This window comes from Heterocephalus glaber, unplaced genomic scaffold (assembly GCF_053883595.1).
Source record: "Heterocephalus glaber isolate CG9 unplaced genomic scaffold, H.glaber_assembly_v1.0 deba00001760, whole genome shotgun sequence".
NCBI lineage: Eukaryota > Metazoa > Chordata > Mammalia > Rodentia > Bathyergidae > Heterocephalus > Heterocephalus glaber.
Genome location: NW_028258457.1, coordinates 6,055,774 through 6,075,523, shown reverse-complemented (window position 1 = coordinate 6,075,523; position 19,750 = coordinate 6,055,774). Strand labels below are relative to the sequence as shown.

The window sequence follows — 19,750 nt, the reverse complement described above, 5'->3', positions numbered from 1 at the left end:
CATTGCTTTTTTTGTTTGGCTTGGTTTTTTTGAGACAGGGTCTTGTCGTGGAGCCCATGCTGGTCTCGAACTTGGGGCAACCCTCCTGTCTCAGCTTCCCAAGTGCTGGGTTTACAGGCATGCACCTGGGCTTTCATTTTTATTTTTTATTCGTTTCTTTTTCAGGCAGGGTCTTACTCTGCAGTCCGGTTGGGTGGAAACTCACTAGCTCAAACCGGCCTTGAACTTTGCTGCCTTGGCCTCCCATGTGCTGGGATTATTGGTGTGAGCAACATCATGCCTAGCTACTAGGTTATTTCTTAAAAATACTTCTGCAAGGGTCCAGGGATTTAGCTCAGTGGTTCCACTGGCTGCCTCACAAGCTCAAGGTCCAGAGTTCAATCTCCAGTAACAAAAAAATAAAATAAAAATACTTCTGCAAATAGTCTTGTTTGTTTTTTGAGACAGAGTCTGGCAAAGTTGACCAGTTCAAATAGATTGAACACAAGGCCTTCTCACTGAACTATGCCTCCAGCCCTTTTTACTTTTTGTTTTATTTATTTATTTATTTATTGTGGAGACAGGGTCTCACTAAGTAGCCCAGTCTGGGCTCAAAATTTCTTTTTCTTTTAAATTTTAATTAATTAATTAATTTAGACAGGGTCTTGCTTTGTAGTTCAGGCTAGTTTTGAACTCACTATGTAGCCCAGGCTGGCCTCAAACTTGTACAAATCCTCCTGCCTCAGCCTGGAAAGTGCTGGGATTATAGGGGTGCACCACCAGCCCTGGGGTTGGGTTTGAACTTTTGACCCTCCTGTCTCATCATGGCCTACCCAGCAAGTAGTCTCTGAGCTTCTGTCATCTGCCGGAGTCCTGTCAAAGATCCTGACTCTCTTGTTGGTGCTTGAGATGCTTTTTTAAGTTATATGGAAAAATGTTTAAGTGCTTTTCAGTTCTGTTTTGGTTGAGTTCTACTGTATTTGAGTAGTATTGTAGGCTTTTTTCCCCTTGCATTGTTTTTGAGTGGTTTTAATTTTTTGTATGTGTGTGTTTGATAATAGTTATTTAATTAAAAAAAAAAAGATCCTGACTCAGCCAGGAGCCATCTCCTTAAACACAAAAATCCTATTTTACGTCCATTGTACAAAGAACGGATCCAAGCTGGGGCATATTCATGTTTTCCCTCTAACTTTAAAGGATGTGGAAATGTACGGGGCTGTGGCAGTGCACACCTGTCATTCCAGCACTCTGGGAGGCTGAGGCAAGAGAATCCCAAGTTCCAGTCCAGCCTGGGCAACTTAAGGAGACGCTATCTCCAGGGCCAGGGATTTAGCTCAGTGCCTGGCCCTGGCTTCATGCCTGTAACTAAAAATAAAAAATTCCAGTGGGCCCCGACGTCATGGGGGCCCTGAGTGTCTAACAGTCTGCCTGCTCTGGGTCCTGGACTCCCCAAAGTTGTGATCTGGTGCCTTAAATGCCCCGTTTGGTATCCCCAAAGCGCCTGATTGCGCCGTGTGCAGTCTGGGCCGCCCCTCTGCTTTCCCTCGGGTCTGCCGTCCAGCGCGGCTCCTGGGGCCCCTCGGGGGACTTTCCCGGCCTCGGGTCTCGCGGTGACCTCACCGGCTCCTCCCCGTGACTTGGAGAGGGCGGCGCCTCCTCTCGGCTACTCGGGCCCTGCAGCGCGCAGCAGGAGGGGAGCGGAGGACGCTGCCCCAAAGGTAGGTGACGGCGGGCCGTGGAGGCGTCTGAGCGGGCTGGGGACCCCAAAGCCGGGGCGGGCGGGTGCTCCACACAGCGGGGCTCTCTGTCCCCACCCCGAACCCCAACACCTGCGACCCTGCAGCGGCCGGATCCCAGTGCCCCAGCTGTCTGTCTCCCAGCACCCAAGTCTCTCCGATACCCAGGTCCCCAACACCTGGGTCCCCCAACAGTCTGGGTCCCTCTCCAGTACCCCGATTTCCCTTACACTCAGTTCCTCCCTAGAACCCGCCCTGGGCCTCGGTGCCCCCCTTTCACAGGCCTCGCCCACCCTGGGGACCCCAGCTTTCCCGGGGTCCCCGTGGTCCGGCCAGCTCTGTCTCTTCCCCCTGGGGACCCTCTTATTTCTTCCTTACGGCCCATGTAGGGGTAGGGGCCTGAAGTCGGGGTGGGGGCGCTGCCAGCTGGGCTGGGGACCCGAGTCTCCCCCGAGCCGTGGGGCGGGGTGGGGCAGCAGCATCCGGAAGAGGCGGCGACAGGGCTTATTCATTCACTGTCAGTACACACGGGTCACCTGCTGTGACCCCAGACGTGCTCAGACCCTGGGCCAACGGTAGGGGAAGGTGAGGAGGCCAGATTTGGAGAACAGCTGTGCGGAACTTATGCCTGCTCTGCCAGGAGCTTGCACATAGTAGGTGCTCAGTGAAATCGCTGAGGCTTCACTCTGCTGCGGAGGAAGCTCAGGCTTTCCAGTTTAAACTCCTGCTCCACTCTCTCCCAACGGTCAGAGTACAAATAAAATAGTCCTAAACTGGGCCAGGGATTTAGCTCAGTGGTTTCGCCTCCTGCTGCGCAAGCTCAAGGACCCGAGTTCGATCCCCGGAACCAAAAAAAAAAAAAAAAAAATAGTCCTAACCTTAGCAATGATATCAGCTTGTATAGCAGCCCTCTGGGTGGCTGAGTCAGGAAGATCACAAGTTTGAGTCCAGTCTGGGCAACTTATCAATTTAGGAGATTGTGTCTCAAAATAAAAAGTAAAAAGGGCTGGAAGTAGAGCTCAGTCTGAAGGCTATGGATTCAAACCCCAGTACAAGAAAAAAAAAAATCATACAAAATAAAATAAGAATTGCAGTCATGTTAGGGAGGGAGGATTTAGAAGCAGGAAGAGTTATTGAGTGCTTCCTGTGAAACTGGGTACCGTTCTACTGCATTGATTGGTTCAGTTAATCTGTAGTATTTATTTATGTATTTATTTATTTTGGTACCAGGGATTGAACTAGGGACCTTGCACTTTTGAGTCAGGCAGCGGAACCACTAAGCTAAATCCCTGGCCCAATCTGTAGTATTTATTAAATACCCACTGTATGCAGGGCACTGCCCTGTCTGTTTGATGTATTCGCTTAGCATATATTAGGCACCTACTGTGTGCCTGGTGCTTTAGATACAAGCCATGAACCTGGCAGAGCCGTTTCCTTCCCCTGTCCCCAGAGAGGTCCTCACCCCAGCAGGCAAGGGTGGCTGTCCAAACTAGGCGCTCTACAGTGGGAGGAGGTCAGGGGAGGGAGAGCAGAGTGGGCATGCGAGGTCGACCCAGCTGCAGAGGGGGCGGCCAGTGGAGGAGGCTCAAGGCAGCGAAAGATTTCTGGGAAAGGGTGCACCAGGCTGGGGCACGGCAGGTGCAAAGGTCCTGGGGTGGATGATGCTTGTGTGTTTAAGTAGCAGAGTGAGGAGGAGGAGGAGCCTCCTCCTGGCCACACCCCAGCGCCTCCCGCGGCCCCATCTCGGGCCAGGGCCCAGGGCTTCCTCTCCACATTATCCCTGGAGTCAGCCCCTCACCCTTCCTAGGGACTCTTCTGTGCCAGTTCAGTCCTCTCCACCTGGTCCCTGCTCCTGATCTTGACCTGTCCCCATACAGCAACCACCAGAGGGCGCCGCGAGCACCGCATCAGGGCCTCCTCCTCAGCACCTCTCCTACCTCCCTGGGCCAAAGCCCAAGTCCTCCCTGCAGCCCACAAGGCCCTGCTCGGCCACCATTCCCTTCCCTCCGCCCCTCCTCCCACTGCTCCGGTCTCCTCACTGCTGCTCCAAGGCCTTGCCCTCCACCTGGAAGTTTTTGCCCTCCGATTTCTGGCGACTCGCTCCCTGCCCTCCTTTGGTGGCAGTGAGCTGTCGGCTCCAGGCCTTCCTTGAGCCCAGTCTAACCACATAGCCTGGCTCATTTCCTTCATGGCATTTTCATTCTCGAAATGATCTCGCGTTATTCTCTCGTTTCCTCTTACTGCCTCGGGACTGGACCGGACCGCGCGCTATGCGTGGGCAGAGGCGGAAGCCAGCTCTGCCTTGGCCGTAACAGCCCTGGAGGCCAAAGGCACTCCGGGTGCGACAGCATTGTCCAGGCACACACGGCAGACTGCGTGGGCACAGAGAGAAGGGGACGCTACCTCCCAGTCCGGGTTACGGAAGAAAAAAAAGAGCTGGCGCACACCTGTAATTCCAGCACCTCAGAGGCTGAGGCAGGAGGACCTCAAGTTCAAACCCAGCCTGGCAACTTAGTGAGACCCTGACTCAGAATAAAGAGGGCTCAGTGCAGAGACTGGTTTCCATCCCCAGTGCTGCGCAAGGAGATGGAGGCATTTTTCGCACCCAAGGCTGCAGCCGGCAGTGGCAGAGCCGCTTGCTTCTGCCGGTGGCTCCCCTCTCCTTGGGATGACCGTGTCTTTCCGGGCGCGGGGCGCCTCACCCCTGGGCCCCCCCCCTCACTCCTATCAGCTGAAAATGGCCCAGCTGTTTACTTTCCGTGGGAATCCAGAACGAGGCACCTTTACACAGAGCCTGCTTTGTTCCACGCTGGCAGAGAAGTACACACAACCTCACTCTTAGGCTGCTGCCAGTGGCGTCCAGGAATCTGAATTTTGTTTTGTTTTTCCTTTTTCCCCTCCCCAGTACTGGGTATTAAACCCAGGGCCCTTGCCCGGAGCTACGTACTCAGCCCTTATTATTTTTGTCTCTAGGCAGGCTCTTGCTAAGTTGCTAAGTTGCCCAGGCTGGGCTTAAACTTGGGATCCTCCTGCCTCAGCCTTCCAGAGTGCTGGGATGGATGACAGGTTTGTGCCACAGCACTCGGCTGAACTTTTCTTTCTTACTTTTTTTTTTTTTATTGATCTTAACTTTTGTTTTGTTTTGGTACCAGGCATCGAACTCAGGACCTTGAGCTTGTGAGGCAGACTGTGGTACCACTGAGCTAAATCTCCAGCCCTGTTTTGTGGTGCTTTTGAGACAGGGTCTTGCTATGTAGTTCAGGCTGTCCTTGAACTCATTATGTAGCCTGGGCTGCCCCGGAATTTGCAGTGATCCTCCTGCCTCAGCCTCCCAAGTGCTAGGACTTAAAGTGTGCGCCACCTTGCCCGGCAACTTTTCTTTGAAGATCTCTTAAAGATAGGTAAATTGGAGCCTGGTGCAGTCTTGTTAAGTTGATCCCCTCTCAGCCTGCCCCCATTGGTCCGGCTTGCTGTTCTTCCAGGTGCCGGTCACCCGCAGCCCCTAGGTGGTGGGCTTTCCTCATTCATTCAGCCCTCACACCATTTCTGGTTTCCAGTTCTGATCTTCCCCTCCCCACCTGGGTTGGTCACCCCACCAGGCTGTCCCAGGGTGATTTTCAGATCCCCCAGACAACTGCCCAGTGCCCCTTTCCCCTCCCTCCCTCCCCACCTGCCTGGTCGCCCTCCCAGGTGCTGATGCTGAATGCCAGCTCCCTCCCAGTGCTCCCAGCCCCTTTCTGCTCCTTATTGGAGTCTTGAGCTTGCCCTTGGGCCCAGTAGGTCTGCTCAAAATCAATTTTTTAAAAATTTAAGCCTGAGTTGGGGATTTTGCTCAGTGGCATCGTGCCTGCCTCGCAAGTGCAAGGTCCTGAGTTTGATCCCTGGTACCGCAAAAAAAAAAAAAAAAAAGTAAGCCATGGGAGCCTGGCAGCCCAGCATCTGGGAGGCTGAGGCAGGAGGATCACAAGTTCGAGCCCAGGGCTGGGGATTTAGCTCAGTGGTTTCGCCACCTGCTGCGCAGTCACAAGGACCCGAGTTCGATCCCTGGTACCAAAAAAAACCACAAAAAAACAAGTTCAAGCCCAATTTGGGCAACTGAGCAACGTAAGTTGCTCAAAATAAAAAATTTAAAAAGGCTGGGGTGTAGCTCAGTGTGAAGGCCCTGAGTTCCATCCCCCCTAGGGAAAAAGAATTCTAACTAAACAAAGAGCTCTTCACTTTATCAGTTTTTTGTTTTTTGAGTGTTTTTGGTACCAGGGATCAAACTCAGGGCCTTCTGCTTGCAAGGCAGGTGCCAGAACCACTGCGTTAAATCCCCAGTCCATTGGGGTCGTCTTTTGATTTGGCCCAGGGGCTCCTTGGGCACTGCACACTGAGCCGGGCGTTCTCCGTGGTGTGCTGGGCACTGCAGGGGCTGAGCGGCATCGGCAGCCTCCACCAGTCTGTGCCAGGAGCCCCAGGTGTGACCGCCTCACCCGTCCCAGACAGGGCTGTGTTCTTGGGTGGGAGCTGGCTTCAGGCTGTTGTCCCTGTGGCAGGCGCTAGGGCAGGGACAAGCAGCAGGGCTCAGTCCAGCCAGGCTGAGGGGTAGGTAAAAGGTGTTGATGCTCAGAATGTGCTGAACAGGGCTCTGGTGACCCGGAACAGGGGCTGGGTCCTGGCCTGGAGGGTTGTGGGCGTCCTTGGGAAAAGCCTTTTCTCTGGGCCCTGGTCTACTCAGGGACAGCACTGAAGGCCAGCCCATCCATTATCCACTCATCCACCCACCCACCAGCCCCTTGCCAGCTGCCTGCACTGTGCTCTGGCCTCCCAGCAGTGTGCAGAAGGGACCCAGCCTCCACTATCAGGTGCTCACCAGCTACTGGGAGTCAGGCAGTAAATGTGAAAGATTTAACATGCAGGAAAAGCTCACATCTGGGGTTCAGCTCAGTGGTGAGCCCTTGCCTAGCATGTGCAAAGGTCCTGGGTTCCATCCCTAGCACCCCCCCCACACACAAATACTCATTCAGTGAGAAAGTCTATGGTGTTGACAACTGACAGAAAGAGGACAGGGGAGAGACAGGCAGGACCTGGGGTGGTTTTGGAGGCCCCTCTCCGGCAGTCCCATTGCACCTGAGACTGGAAAGATGAGGCTAAGGTCAGTAGGGAAGCCTGGGGACAGCACACACCTGGAGGGAATGATAAAGGCAGGACTTAGTCCGGCATTGTCAGAGAAACACAGAGAAGCCAGAGTCATTCCCATGTGGCTGCCCAGTTAGGTACAGACCCGCTCGTGTGCAGTGACAGTTTACTTGTCCCACTGATACTGTTAGCTGCATGGGTTACCGATGGCCATGTAGTAAATTTCCCCAGGACTTCCTGGGTGAAAACACCCCTTTTTCTTTCTTTTTTTTTAGTTCTAGGGACTGAACCCAGAGCCTTCACACTGAGGTACACCCCAGCCCTTTCTATTTTTTTTTTTTCCGGTACCGGGGATCAAACTCGGGACCTTGTGCTTGCAAGGCAGGTGGCGGAACCACAGCTAAATCCCTGGCCCCTGCCCTTTCTATTTTTTATTTGGAGACAGGGCCTGGCTATGTAGCCCAGGCTGGCCTTGAACTTTCAGCGATCCTCCTACTTCAGCCTCCAATGTGCTGAGGTGACAGGTGTGCACTGCCACCCCTGGCTTTGCTGCTGTGTTGGTGCTAACTGGGTGCCCTCCTGTCTCCGGCAGGTCTCCCCGGGTCGCCCTCCTGCGTGTGGACCTGGGCACAGTGATAAATAGGAGTCGCTGGGCGAGCAGGAGGCAGCCATCTGGAACATGTCGCCACCAGCCCCAGCCTCTGCTGCCCACATTCGCTCCCTCCCGTGCCCATGGCCTGCCCAGGCCCGTCACTGCCTGGCGCCTTTGACCTCCTAGCTGCCACCGGGCCGGACCAGCTGGTGGTCCTGCAGCACAAGCTCCAGACGGTGTACAAAGGCCACCCAGGCGCCGACCTCCTGCACGCCATGGTGCTGCTGCAGCTGGGCCGGGACACCGAGGCCCGGATCTCACTGGACACCCTGAAGGCTGACACTGTGGCCCGTCTGGTGGGCCACCGGTGGGCCGGCATGGACAGTGTCGAGGGCCCCGAGGAACCCGCCGATGTGTCCTGGGCAGTTGCCCGCCTGTACCACCTGCTGGCTGAGGAGTCCCTGTGCCCAGCTGCCCTGAGGGACGCGGCCTACCAGGCAGCCCACCAGGCCCTCGGCTCCCATGGGGACCCGCGGCTGGGTGAGCTGCAGGCTGAGGCCTTCGACTGCTGTGGGTGGGACGTCCTCGGGGACATGAGGGGCTTCCAGCCTCTCTGCTCCAATGAGGGTCCCCTGCAACTGTCATCAGTGACACCGCCGAGGACTGGGAGCCTTCCGCGCCCTATCGAGGACTGGAGCCAGGGGCGCTCACTGCGCTCCACGGGCAGCCCTGCCTCGCTGGCCAGCGACCTGGAAATCAGCCAGTCGCCCACTATGGCCTTCCTCAGCCAGCCCCGAGGCCTCCACGGGCCCAGCAAGCTCAGTACTCAGCCTCTGGGGCCTGAGCCTGTCCCCCTGGGGGGCCCGGAGCCGGAGGAGATGAGCTGGCCCCCCTCGGCCCAGATCACGGGGCCTCTGGAGCTGCCAAGCATTCCTGCCCTGGAAGTGGGCCCCGACCCCCCCTCTCCAGGCCTCCCCGCTCCCCCTGCTCCCCCGGAGACTGGCGCCCACTCCCCAGTGGAGTGCACAGACGTCTCCTCAGGCCCCAAACCTCTCCCCTCACCGGATCCCGAACCCACAGAAAGTCTTTGCCCCGTCAAAGACCAGAGAGCACCCCAGCTGTCTGTGGAAGACACCACATCACAGGACTCCAAGCCCAGCCCGCCGATGTCCTTGGCTCCGGAGACCTCCCTGCCCCTTCCTCCTGCTGCTTCCCCATCCTCCGGCTCCGAGGCTCTGCCAGCCTCCTCCCGCCCGCTCTGCCCTTCTTCCTTCCAGTCCGAGGCATCGGAGCAGAAGTTCTATAACTTCGTGGTCCTCCACGCCCTGGCGGATGAGCATGTGGCCCTGCGAGTCCGGGAGAGGCTGGAGGCCCTGGGGGTGCCCGATGGGGCCACGTTCTGGGAGGACTTCCAGGTGCCCGGGCGTGGTGAGCTCCGCTGCCTGCAGGACGCCATTGACCACTCAGGCTTCATCATCTTGCTCATGACCCCCAACTTCAACAGCGCCCTGAGCCTGCACCAGGTCAACCAGGCCCTGACAAGCAGCTTCACACATCACGGCCGCCGAGACAGTGTCATCCCCCTCCTGCCGCTTGAGAGTGCACCTGGGCTGCAGCGCTCTGACACCTCACGCCTGCTCTCCGGCCTCGTGTGGCTGGACGAGCACTCCAAGATCTTTGCCAGAAAGGTGGGCAACACCTTCAAGCCCCAGAGGCTGTGGGAGCACAGGGCGCACTGGCAGAGGGAGCAGGATGCGCGGGCCCGGCTGGAGGCCAGGCAGCGCCTGGACAGCGAGAGACAGCAGGCCGAGGCCTTGCACGCCGAGCACAGTGCCTACCTCCAGAGCTGCCTGGCCTGGCAGGCTCAGATGGACAAGCTCAAGGTGGACTTCGGGAGCCACTTGTCACTTGGGACTCAGGTGCCTTATCCGGCTCAGGGGCTCTTTGGGGTCCAGGGGCCCTGGGGAGCCCTGCCGCCCTTCCTGGGCTGGCCTGGGTGTCCTCAGCCACCAACACTGCACCCAGGGCATACTGGTACCCCCTCACCAGCCTGCCCGCAGCCCCCCACCTTCCCCCAGCCCCCTACCTTTCCACCTGCCTCTCCTGCACCTCCTCAGACCCCCCTCATTATTCACCACGCCCAGATGGTGCAGCTGGGAGTGAACAATCACATGTGGAACCAGAGAGGAGCCCAGACACCTGAGGACAAGGTGCAGGAAGCAGAAAGGCTGAGCGACCAGGCCTGACCCCCTGGGACCATACCACCATCCAGGCACCAGCTTTGGGTGGGACATTCCCAGTGGGCAGTGGCAGACAGGGTCATTTGCCCCTTTCTTTTTCTTTTTTTTTTTTGAGACAGAGCCTTGCTGACCTCGAATTCATGGCAATCCTCCTGCCTCAGACTCCTGAGCTGGGATTATAGGCATGTGCCACCAAGCCCGGCTGATTTGCCACTTCTAAGACCTGGCCCCGGAGGACTGTCATTTCTCAAAATAAAGCCAAGAGGAGCCAGGCGTGGTGGTGCACCTGTCATCTGTGGGAGGCTGAGGCAGGAGGGTCGAAAGTTTGAACCCTGCCTGGGCAACTTAGTGAGACCTTGTCCACAAGGGCTGGGGGTGTAGCTCAGTGTGAATGCCCTGGGCTCTAGCCCCAGCATTGGGGGGGAAAAGTGCCAAGAAAGGAAACAGACCTGTACATGGTGTTCACAGATTCATCTAATCCTGGGTAGGGGACTTGGTGGTGGGGGATACTGGAGGGAACTTTTAATTATAATTCTTCTTTTTTTTTTGGTACCCGGGATCGAACTTGGGACCTTGCGCTTGCGAGGCAGGTGCTGGAACCACTGAGCTAAATCCCCAGCCTGAAACTTTTAATTATAAATAAATATTTATTGAATGATTCTTCAGAGCCAAAAGACTCTGATCTGCTTTCTGCTAACGAACACGTGGCTCCCCTTGCCCTTAAAAGAGAACCAGACAGAAGGAGCAAGCTTCTGTCTCTCGAAGGGCAGAAGTCGGAAGTTTCACGTTCTGGTCTTATCTTATTGGTCAGAATGAAGTCACATGACCTGAGCTCATGTTTGCAAGGCATGGTGGGAGATGTACTCTTTTGAGAGTCCATATGTCTTACAGTTAGTCTTTTCGTTTGGTACCGGGGATTGAACTCAGGACTTTGAGCTTGTGAGGCAGGTGCGGTGCCACTGGGCTAAGTCCCCTGCTCTGTTTTGTTTTTTGAAACAGGGTCTCTTTATGTAGTTCAGCCTGGGCTTGAACTCACTATGTATCCCAGGCTGGCCTTGAACTTGTAGTGATCCTCCTGCCTCAGCCTCTTGAGTGCTGGGATTGAGTTGTGGGCCACCAAGCTCAGCTTCACGGTCTCAATTGTAATGTTCCAAAGGGGAGACGAAACAGAAACACTTGGCAGATTTGATTGTTTTGTTTTGTTTTTGCAGTACTGAGGATTGAACCGAGGGCCTTTGCATTGATCTACATCCCCAGCCCTTTTTGTTTTTAATTTTGAAACAGTCTCCCCATGTCATTAAACTGCCCAGGCTGGGCTCAGATTTGCACCCCTCCTGTCTCGTCACCCATGCTGGGAAGACAGCACGTGCCAGCATGCCAGACTGTCATTAACTTTGTTCCATGGAATTTCAGGGTGGGATGCTCTTATTGTGAGAATAAGAGTGTGTATGTTGAGCACTCCACAGGGATGGATTTTTTTTTCCATTCAGTTTATTGGTACGTTTTGGTATACAATACAGTGACATTCATCATTGGGATCTTGTATCTGTACATGATGCATCTTGGTTCTTATTTTTTCCCCATTCCCCTGCCCTCCCTTCACCCCCTCCACCCTTCCCTATTTACAAAGCCTTTGTTTCCATGTTTTTCCTTTTCTCATATTTTTTCTTTTCCCTTCTTTCCTTTCCCCTTCCCCTCCCACTTCCCCTACTCCTTTAGACATTTTCTTCCTATTTCACAAGATCAGTTATTCATTTTAATCCTTATTTACACTTTCAGTTTCTCACACTAGAGAAACTATTCGGTATTTACACGCGTGTCCTATTTATGTCACTTAAGAGGAAGGCCTCAATATGCATCCATTTAGCTATAAATGACTCTAGATTCTCATTCTTTATGGCTGAGTAGTACTCCATTTTATAAAAAAACCCCACATCTTTATCCAGTTTCCAGTTGATGGGAACTTGGGCTGCTTCCAAGCTTTCGCTATTACAAACTGTGCCGCTATAAACATGGGTGCACATATATCACTGTGGTATGATCCTTTTAATTCTTTCAGGAAGATACCCAGCAGGGGGATAGCTGGGTCAAATGGGACCTGTACTCCTAGTTCTTTGAGGTATCTCCATACTGATTTCCACAGTGGTTGCACCAGTCTGCACTCCCACCAACAGTGGAGAAGGGTTCCTTTCTCCCCACACCCCCGCCAGCATTTGTTATTGGCTGATTTCATGATAGCAGCCATTCTTTATGGGGTGAGGTGGAATCTCAGTGTTGTTTTCATCTGCATCTCTTGAATGACCAGTGATGTTGAACTTTTTTCCATGTTTATTTGCTATTTCTACTTCTTTGCCTGAGAAATGTCTGTTCATTTCAGATGCCCATTTTCGAATTGGGTCTTTATATTTGGGGGGGGGTCTGATTTTTTTCAGTTCTTTATATATTCTAGATAGTAGACCTTTGTCTGAGGAACACCTGGTAAAAATTTTTTCCCACATTGTAGGTGTTCTCTTAGCTCTGTTGGTGGTTTCTCTTGCAGTGCAGAAGCTTTTTTTTTTTTTTTTTTTTTTGGTACCAGGTATCGAACTAGGGACCTTGCGCTTGGAAGGCAGGGATGGGAACCACTGAGGTAAATCCCTGGCCCAGAAGCTTTTTATTTCATTTATTTATTTATTTATTTTTGGTACTGGGGATCAAACTTGGGAACTTGTGCTTGCGAGGCAGGCGCTGGAACCACTGAGCTAAATCCCCGGCCCCCCAGAAGCTTTTTAATAAGATGAGATCCTAGGTGTTGATTCTTTGTGTTACTGAGGTTTTGTTCATAAAGTTTTCCTACGCCAATGTCTTCAAGAGTTCTACCTAACTTATCTTCCAGCAAGTTTAGTGTTTCTGTTTTAATAGATCTTTAATCCACTTCAATTTTAGTTTAGTGCATGGTGAAAGATAGGGTTCTAGTTTTAATCTTTGGCAAGCTGAAATCCAGTTTTTCCAGCACCATTTATTAAAGAGGCTATCTTTCCTCCAATGAGGATGGTTGGCTCCTTTGTCAAAGAAGTGGTAGCTGAGTGTGTCTGGAGTTCTCTCTGCATCTTCTAATCTATTCCACTGATCCTCGGGTCTGTTTCTTTGCCAGTACCATGCTGTTTTTATCACAGTGGCTTTGTAGTACAGTTTCAAGTTGGGAATTGTGATACCCCCCGCCATGACCCTGTTGCCTAGAATTGCTTTTGCTATTCTAGGTCTCTTCTGGTTCCAGACGAACTTTTGGATTGTTTTCTCTAGTTCTGTGAAATATGCTGTTGGGATTTCAATCGGGATTGCAGTTTTGGAAGTATGGCCATTTTCACTATATTGGTTCTTCCTACCCAAGAACAGGGGATGTCTTTCCATTTTCTTTTTTTTTGTACTGGGGATCGAACTCGGTACCTTGCACTTGCACAGCAGGCGGTGAAACCACTGAGCTAAATCCCCGGCCCTCCATTTTCTGATATCCTCTTCAATCTCTTTTTTCAGAGTGCTATAGTTCCAAATGTAGAGGTCTTTTGCTTCCTTCATTAGATTGATTCCTAGATACCTCACTTTTTTGGTGCTATTGTGAAAGGAATTGTTCCCCTACTTTCTCTTTTGGTGAGTCTGTTATTTGTGTATGAGAAGGCTATTGAATTTTGAGTGTTGACTTTGTATCCAGCTACTCTACTGAATCTGTCAATTAAGTCTAGAAGTCTTTTGGCGGAGTTTCTAGGGTCTTCTATGTAGAGTATCATATCACCAAATAATGACAATTTAACTTCTTCCTTTCCTATCTTTTATTCCTTTTATTTCTTTCTCTTGTCTAATTGCTGTGGCTAATGTTTCCAAAAGTCTATTGAACAGGAGTGGTGATAGTGGACATCCTTGTCTTGTTCCTGATTTTAACGTGAAGGTTTTCAGTTTTTGACCATTTAGTATGATGTTGGCTGTTGGTTTTTCATAGATAGCCTTTATCAAGTTGAGATAAAGACCATCTATTCCAATTTTCTGCAGGGTTTTTATCATGAATAGGTGTTGAATTTTGTGGAATGCTTTTTTTGCATCTACTGAGATGATTATATGGTTTTTTTCCTTGGCTCTCTTAATATAGTGTATTACCTTTTTTGATTTATGTATGTTGAACCATCCTTGCCTCCCTGGGATAAGTCCGACTTGGTCAGGGTGTATGATCTTCTTGATGACCCTCTGTATTCTGTTTGCCAATATCTTACTGAGAATTTTTGCATCTATGTTTATTAGGGAGATTGGCCTGTAGTTCTCTTTTTTGGTTGGATCTTTCCCTGGTTTTGGAATCAAAGTAACACTTGCTTCCAGGAATGAATTTGGAAGTATTGCTTCCCTTTCAATTTCATTGAAAAGTTTAAAGAGTAGTGACAATAATTCCTCTCTAAATGTCTTGTAGAATTCAGCAGTGAAGCCTTCAGGCCCTGGGGTTTTCTTTGTTGATAAATTTTTAATTATGTTTTCAATTTCACTGATTATAATTTTGGGGTGTTTAGAATTTTTGTATCTTCTTCATTCAACTTTGGTAATTCATATGTATCTAGAAATCTGTCCATTTCTTCTGTTTTCCATTTTATTAAAGTACAGGTTCTCAAAGTAGGTATTGATGTCCTCTGGATTTCTGCTAGATCTATTGTGACTTCACCTTTTTCATTCCTAATTGCATGGATTTGAGCCTTTTCTTTCCTTTTTTTGATAAAGTGAGTGAAGGGTTTATCGATTTCATTTATTCTTTTGAAAAACCAGCTCTTCAATTTGTTGATTTTTTTATATCATTCTCTTAGTCTCCATTGCATTGATTTCTGCTCTGATCTTTATAATTTTGGGGGGGGGTACCTGGAGTCGAACTCGGGTCTTTGCGCTTGCGCAGCAGGCAGTGAAACCACTGAGCCAAATCCCCGGCCCCTGATCTTTATAATTTACTCCCTTGTATGACCTTTGGGTTTGTCTTGCTCTTCTTTTTCTAGGAGCTTAAGCTTCAGCACTAGGTTGTTTATTTGAGCTCATTCTGTTTTCCTAGTGTGGGCATTCACAGCTATGATTTTTCCCTTGTGGAACTGCTTTCATTGTTTCCCTAGATTCCTGTATGTTGTACTGGCATTACCATTTACTTGTAGAAACTGTCTAATTTTTCCTTTAATTTCCTCTGTGACCCGTTGGTTGTTCAGGAGAGTGTTATTCAATTTCCACGTGTTTGTGAAGTTCTTGCAGTTTCTATGTTATTGATGTCCAATTTTATTGCACTATGGTCTGATAATATACAGGGGGTAACTTCAGTTCTTTTACATTTACTTAAACATGTCCTATGAGCTAGCATGTGGTCTGTTTTGGAGAATGACCCGTGTGCAGCTGAAAAGAATGTATATTCTGATTTTGTGGGGTGGAACACTCTGTAGACATCTATTAAGTCCATTTGTTCAATAGCTTGGTTCAGTTCTAGAATTTCATTGTTGATTTTTTTTCTAGATGATCTGCCTGTTTGTGATAGTGCGGTATTGAGGTCCCCCACTACAATTGTATTAGTGCTTATTTGGTTTTTCATGTCCCCTAATACTTGTTTTGTATAGTTGGGGGCATTAGTATTTGGTGCATATATATATATATATGTATATTTTTTTCTTTTTGGTACCGGGGATCAAACTCGGGTCCTTGCGCTTGCACAGCAGGCAGAGAAACCACTGAGCTAAATCCCCAGCCCTGGTGCATGTATATTTATGATCTCTTCCTCTTGGATTGTTCCCTTTACAAGTATGTAGTGTCCTTCTTTGTCTCTCTTAATTAGTTTTGGTTTGAAATTTACTTTGTCTGCAAATAAGATTGCTACCCTTGCTTTTTTTCCAGATTCCTGTCGCATGGAGAACTGTTTTCCACCCTTTGATTTTCAGTCTATGAGTTTCTTTTTGAACTAGGTGCGTTTCTTGCATACAGGATATGATTGGGTTTTGCTTCTTAATCCATTGTGCCAGTCTGTTTCTTTTGATTGGTGAATTGAGGCCATTAACATTGATGGTTATGGGCCAGGGATTTAGCTCAGTGGTTCCGCTGCCTGCCCTACAAGCATGAGGTCCTGAGTTCGATACCCAGTAACAACAACAACAAAAAAAATTGATGGTTGTAACTGATATGTATTGACTTATCATTGTCATGTTATTTTCCTGTTGTTGGTTCTATTTTATTTTTTTCTCTCTCCTTTTAATTTCTTGCCTTACCTAATGGATTTGCTCTGTTGGGCCTCTTGGAGTTGTGACCTCCATTATCTTTTTCTAGGATATTGTTTAGAATTGTTTGGAATGCTGGTTTGGTATTCATGAAGTTTCTCAGGTGTTCTTTGTCATGGAAGTATCTTATTTCTCCCATCAATTTTGAAAGATAGTTTAGCAGGATACATCAGTGTAGGTTGAAGGTTGTTTTCTTTTAGGGCTTGAAATGCCTCACTCCAGGCTCTCCTTGACTTGAGGGTTTGAATTGAGAAGTCTGCTGTGATTCTGATGGGCTTTCCTTTGTATGTGATTTGTTTCTTTTCTCTAACTGCTTGTAGAATTTTGTTCTTCTGTTGGGTTTCCAGGATCTTGACTATTATATGTCTAGGTGTAGATTTTTTTTTTTATTTTTATCATGGCTAGTTGTAGTCCTATATGCCTCACTTATGTGTATGTCAAATTCTTTTTCTCTGTTTGGGAAGTTTTCTGTCATTAATTCTGTGAACAGTTTTTTTTATGTCATTTGTACTTTCTCCTGCTTTTTCATGGACTCCTAACAATCACATATTTTTCTTCTTTGCATCATCTAGGAGCTGTTGGATTAATTTCTCATAGTCTCTTACTATTTTTAAGAGATTTCTATTTCTTTGGTCACAGACTGCCATCCTGTCTTCTCTATCTGATATTCTGTCTTCAGGTTGGCTCAGTCTGCTGTGTATGATTTCAATAGAGTTTTCTTTTCTTTTCTTTGTACTGGGGACTGAGCTCAGGACCTTGCATTTGCAAGGCAGGTGCCGGAACCACTGAGCTAAATTCCTGGCCCTCAATAGTGTTTTAATCTCCTGGATATCTGTTTGAATCTGTTTCATGGTTTCCATTTCTTTCCTATGTTGAGTACTCATGGCTTCCATCATGGTCCTGAGCTCATCTATTTTTTTTATCTGTTTCTTCTCTAGAGCCTCTAATCATGTCTTTCATTCTGCTCACCATTTCTGTAGTTATCTGGGAAATTATTTCTGTTTTGAATTTTCTAGAGCCTCATTCATCTGTTTTGTTACTTCCTGTGCTATCAGTTCAGGGTGTCCAGGTGGTTGATTATCAGACTTTTCCACCTTGTTTCCCGCAGAATTTCCCTTTGGTGGAGTGGAAATCTGGGCTTGTGCCTTGCTTAAATGTCTTCTCATTTTTGTTTTTGTTACTGTCCTTGGCTTAATCCCTGGGTTGATTCTTCAGTATTACTTATTGTAAGTATCTTTGTTGCTTGTATTTAGAATCCTTATGGAATGATTGCTTCTCAGAGGTGTCTTCCAGATGTAGCTGGTCTTTAGGTTTTGAGTCTCTAATGGCTCTGAGGCTGTCTCATTTTCATTATACCAGGAAGGACAACTGATTATATCAATCACAACACCTTAGCCCAAGTGATAGAATCAGCAACACCATAGCATCAAGCACAGCTTAGAAACTGACAATTTGTGGTAGTTATTAATCTATCACCTTTAACTGTGTGAATTAAATCAAAATCAAGGACCAGCCCAACATATGTTTATAGTGAATAAACTCCTCAATATAGCAACATTACCCTTTGAGATGGGGAGTTAGAAGGAGGTGGGGAGGGAGGGATAGATAGGTAGAAGGATAGGGGAAGGTTAGCGGTGAGGCCAGAGGACACAGGAAGATCACGCAAACTCTAAGGAACTGCTGAAGACGAGGAAAAGACAAATTGAAAGAACAAAGATGAGAAAAGAACAACCTAACAGCAATAGGGGGGCTAGAAACTATTTACCTTCCTTTAAAACTAATGACAATCAAGAGAAGGAAAAAGAGAAGAAAAGAAAAAGAAAAAAAAAATCCAAATTAGGTCCAGAAAGGAACAAAAAAGAAGATGAAGAATAATATGGGACAGTGAGAGAATGAGAGAGAGAGAGAGAGAGAGAGAGAGAGAGAGAGAGAGAGAGAGAGAGAGAGAGAGAGAGAGAGAGAGAGAGAGAGAGAGAGAGAGAGAGAGAGAGAGAGAGAGAGAGAGAGAGAGAGAGAGAGAGAGAGAGAGAGAGAGAGAGAGAGAGAGAGAGAGAGAGAGAAGAAAAGAAAAGAGAAAAAATAAAAATTTAAAAAGTAGAAAAAAAATAAAAATTAAGAATTAAAAATAAGAGAAAAAAAATTTTTGCAAATAAAAAATAAAAATGAAGGGCCTCCTTCAGGGTATGTCTCTGCTGTCACAATAGACAACATGGGCAGCTGTGTGCAGATATGTCAATGAGTCTCAGCAAGCCAGTAGCAGACCTGTGAGATTCAGGCAGATTTCTGGCTGCAAGTCCCAAGTTGAGCTCCCTGTCCCCCTGCAGGGTTAAAACTCTGCAAGTTTCTACTGCAGGTTCCAGCTGCCCTTCCCCTGAAGAAAGTCCAGGTGCCAATGGGAGGTGATGATCCCTCCAACTTACCAAGTACGGTGGTCTGGTGTGCCTTTATTGCAGAGATTCTCTTCACTCTTCCAGTGGGCTTCAGTTTTCATCAGGGAGCCTGAGAGAGGCCCTCTCACTGTTGCTTACTTCTGCTCTATCTTCTGGAGCTCAGGACAATGGCCTTTATGCCCCCCTGTGCCATTGTAGTGTGGAACCAGGTACAGGGACAGCCAAGAGGCCAGAGGTGTGTTGAAGGGCTAAGCTTGTTGCTGGGAGGTGAGGCATGGGCGGGATGGCGCCCTGCTCCACGCGGCTGCTGCCTTCACCTTCTGCTCACTGGTCGCTGGGACAGGGATGGAATTTTGAGGCTTCAATACATAAACATTTCTGTGCTGTGAATGATCCCTCAAGGGAAATGCTGTGATTCAGAGCCCATTTTTCAGACAGGGAAAACAGAGGCCCAAGGAAGTGAATTGTAGCCCCCATCATCCCTCAGATTAGAAGTGGGGTGCTCACAATGAAAACATTTCCAGAAGGGACGGAAGAGGCTCCAGGAGGGCAGAATTGGACTTTGGCAAGAGCTCTGAGATCAAATGCTTTTTGGCCCACTGCCCACTAGGCCCAAGGGGAGGCCTTGGCATGAGTCACCCAGCAGCCACGCAATGCCTCCTATTTTCATCCCTGACTAAGACTGAGTCACAGTCCCGGCCAACACGGCAGCCCTGAAGTGAAACCTGGCGGACAGAGCCTCTGAGATTTGATCCTGTGGTGTAGCGGCACAACCCACATTTACTGAGCAGCTACTGTGTGCCAGGATTGTCCCAGGCACCAATTGGGGGATGAAAACTGATTTGATTCACCTGGTGCCGTCAGGCTGTAGGAAAGGGGACAGGAAAGAAGTCACCAAAGAAGGATGATAGAGGAGCTCAAGGTTTGCAGGGACATCAGAAGGAACAGGCATGGACAGGTGACAGGCAGGACAACCTTAGTGTGGTGTCCAGGGGTGCAGTTGGAGCCAAGACCTGACAGAAGAGGAGGAGCTAGTTAGGGAAAAAACTAGGGGTTCGAGAGATCACCTTGCAAAGGCCCTGGGGCAGGACAGAGCAATCAAATTTATACAAGAGCAGTGAGCAGCTGGTGTGGCTGGAGCAGAGGAAGTGAGGGACACAGAGGGAGGAGGGGAGCTGGGGAAGGGACAGGCAGGCCATGCAGGGCCCTGTGGGCAGCAGGGATGACTTGGACTTTGGCCCAGGGAGGTGGGAACCATGGAGGGCTGAGGGCAGACTTGTGATCCTCCTGCTTCAGCCTCCCCAGTGCAGGGATCATTTGACTGTTAGTTGGAGATTTCCCAGCATACACCACCTTGCCCTGAGGGCAGAGGACAGGAGTCTCCAGCTCACTGAGTACCTCAGAACCCAGCATGAACCAGGGCACACAGTCAGTGCTGAGT

At 49.4% G+C, this 19,750-nt stretch overlaps 1 protein-coding gene across 1 annotated transcript; it reads left to right on the top strand.

Moving 5' to 3' along the window:
• Positions 1–1,576: 1,576 nt before the first annotated feature.
• On the top strand, positions 1,577–10,326 carry Ticam1 (TIR domain containing adaptor molecule 1). The gene is made up of 2 exons (XM_004865715.4): positions 1,577–1,697; positions 7,429–10,326. The coding sequence occupies exon 2, from the start codon at positions 7,569–7,571 to the stop codon at positions 9,672–9,674; it is 2,106 nt and encodes a 701-aa protein (XP_004865772.1). The 5' UTR covers positions 1,577–1,697; positions 7,429–7,568; the 3' UTR covers positions 9,675–10,326.
• The last annotated feature ends 9,424 nt before the right edge of the window (positions 10,327–19,750 follow it).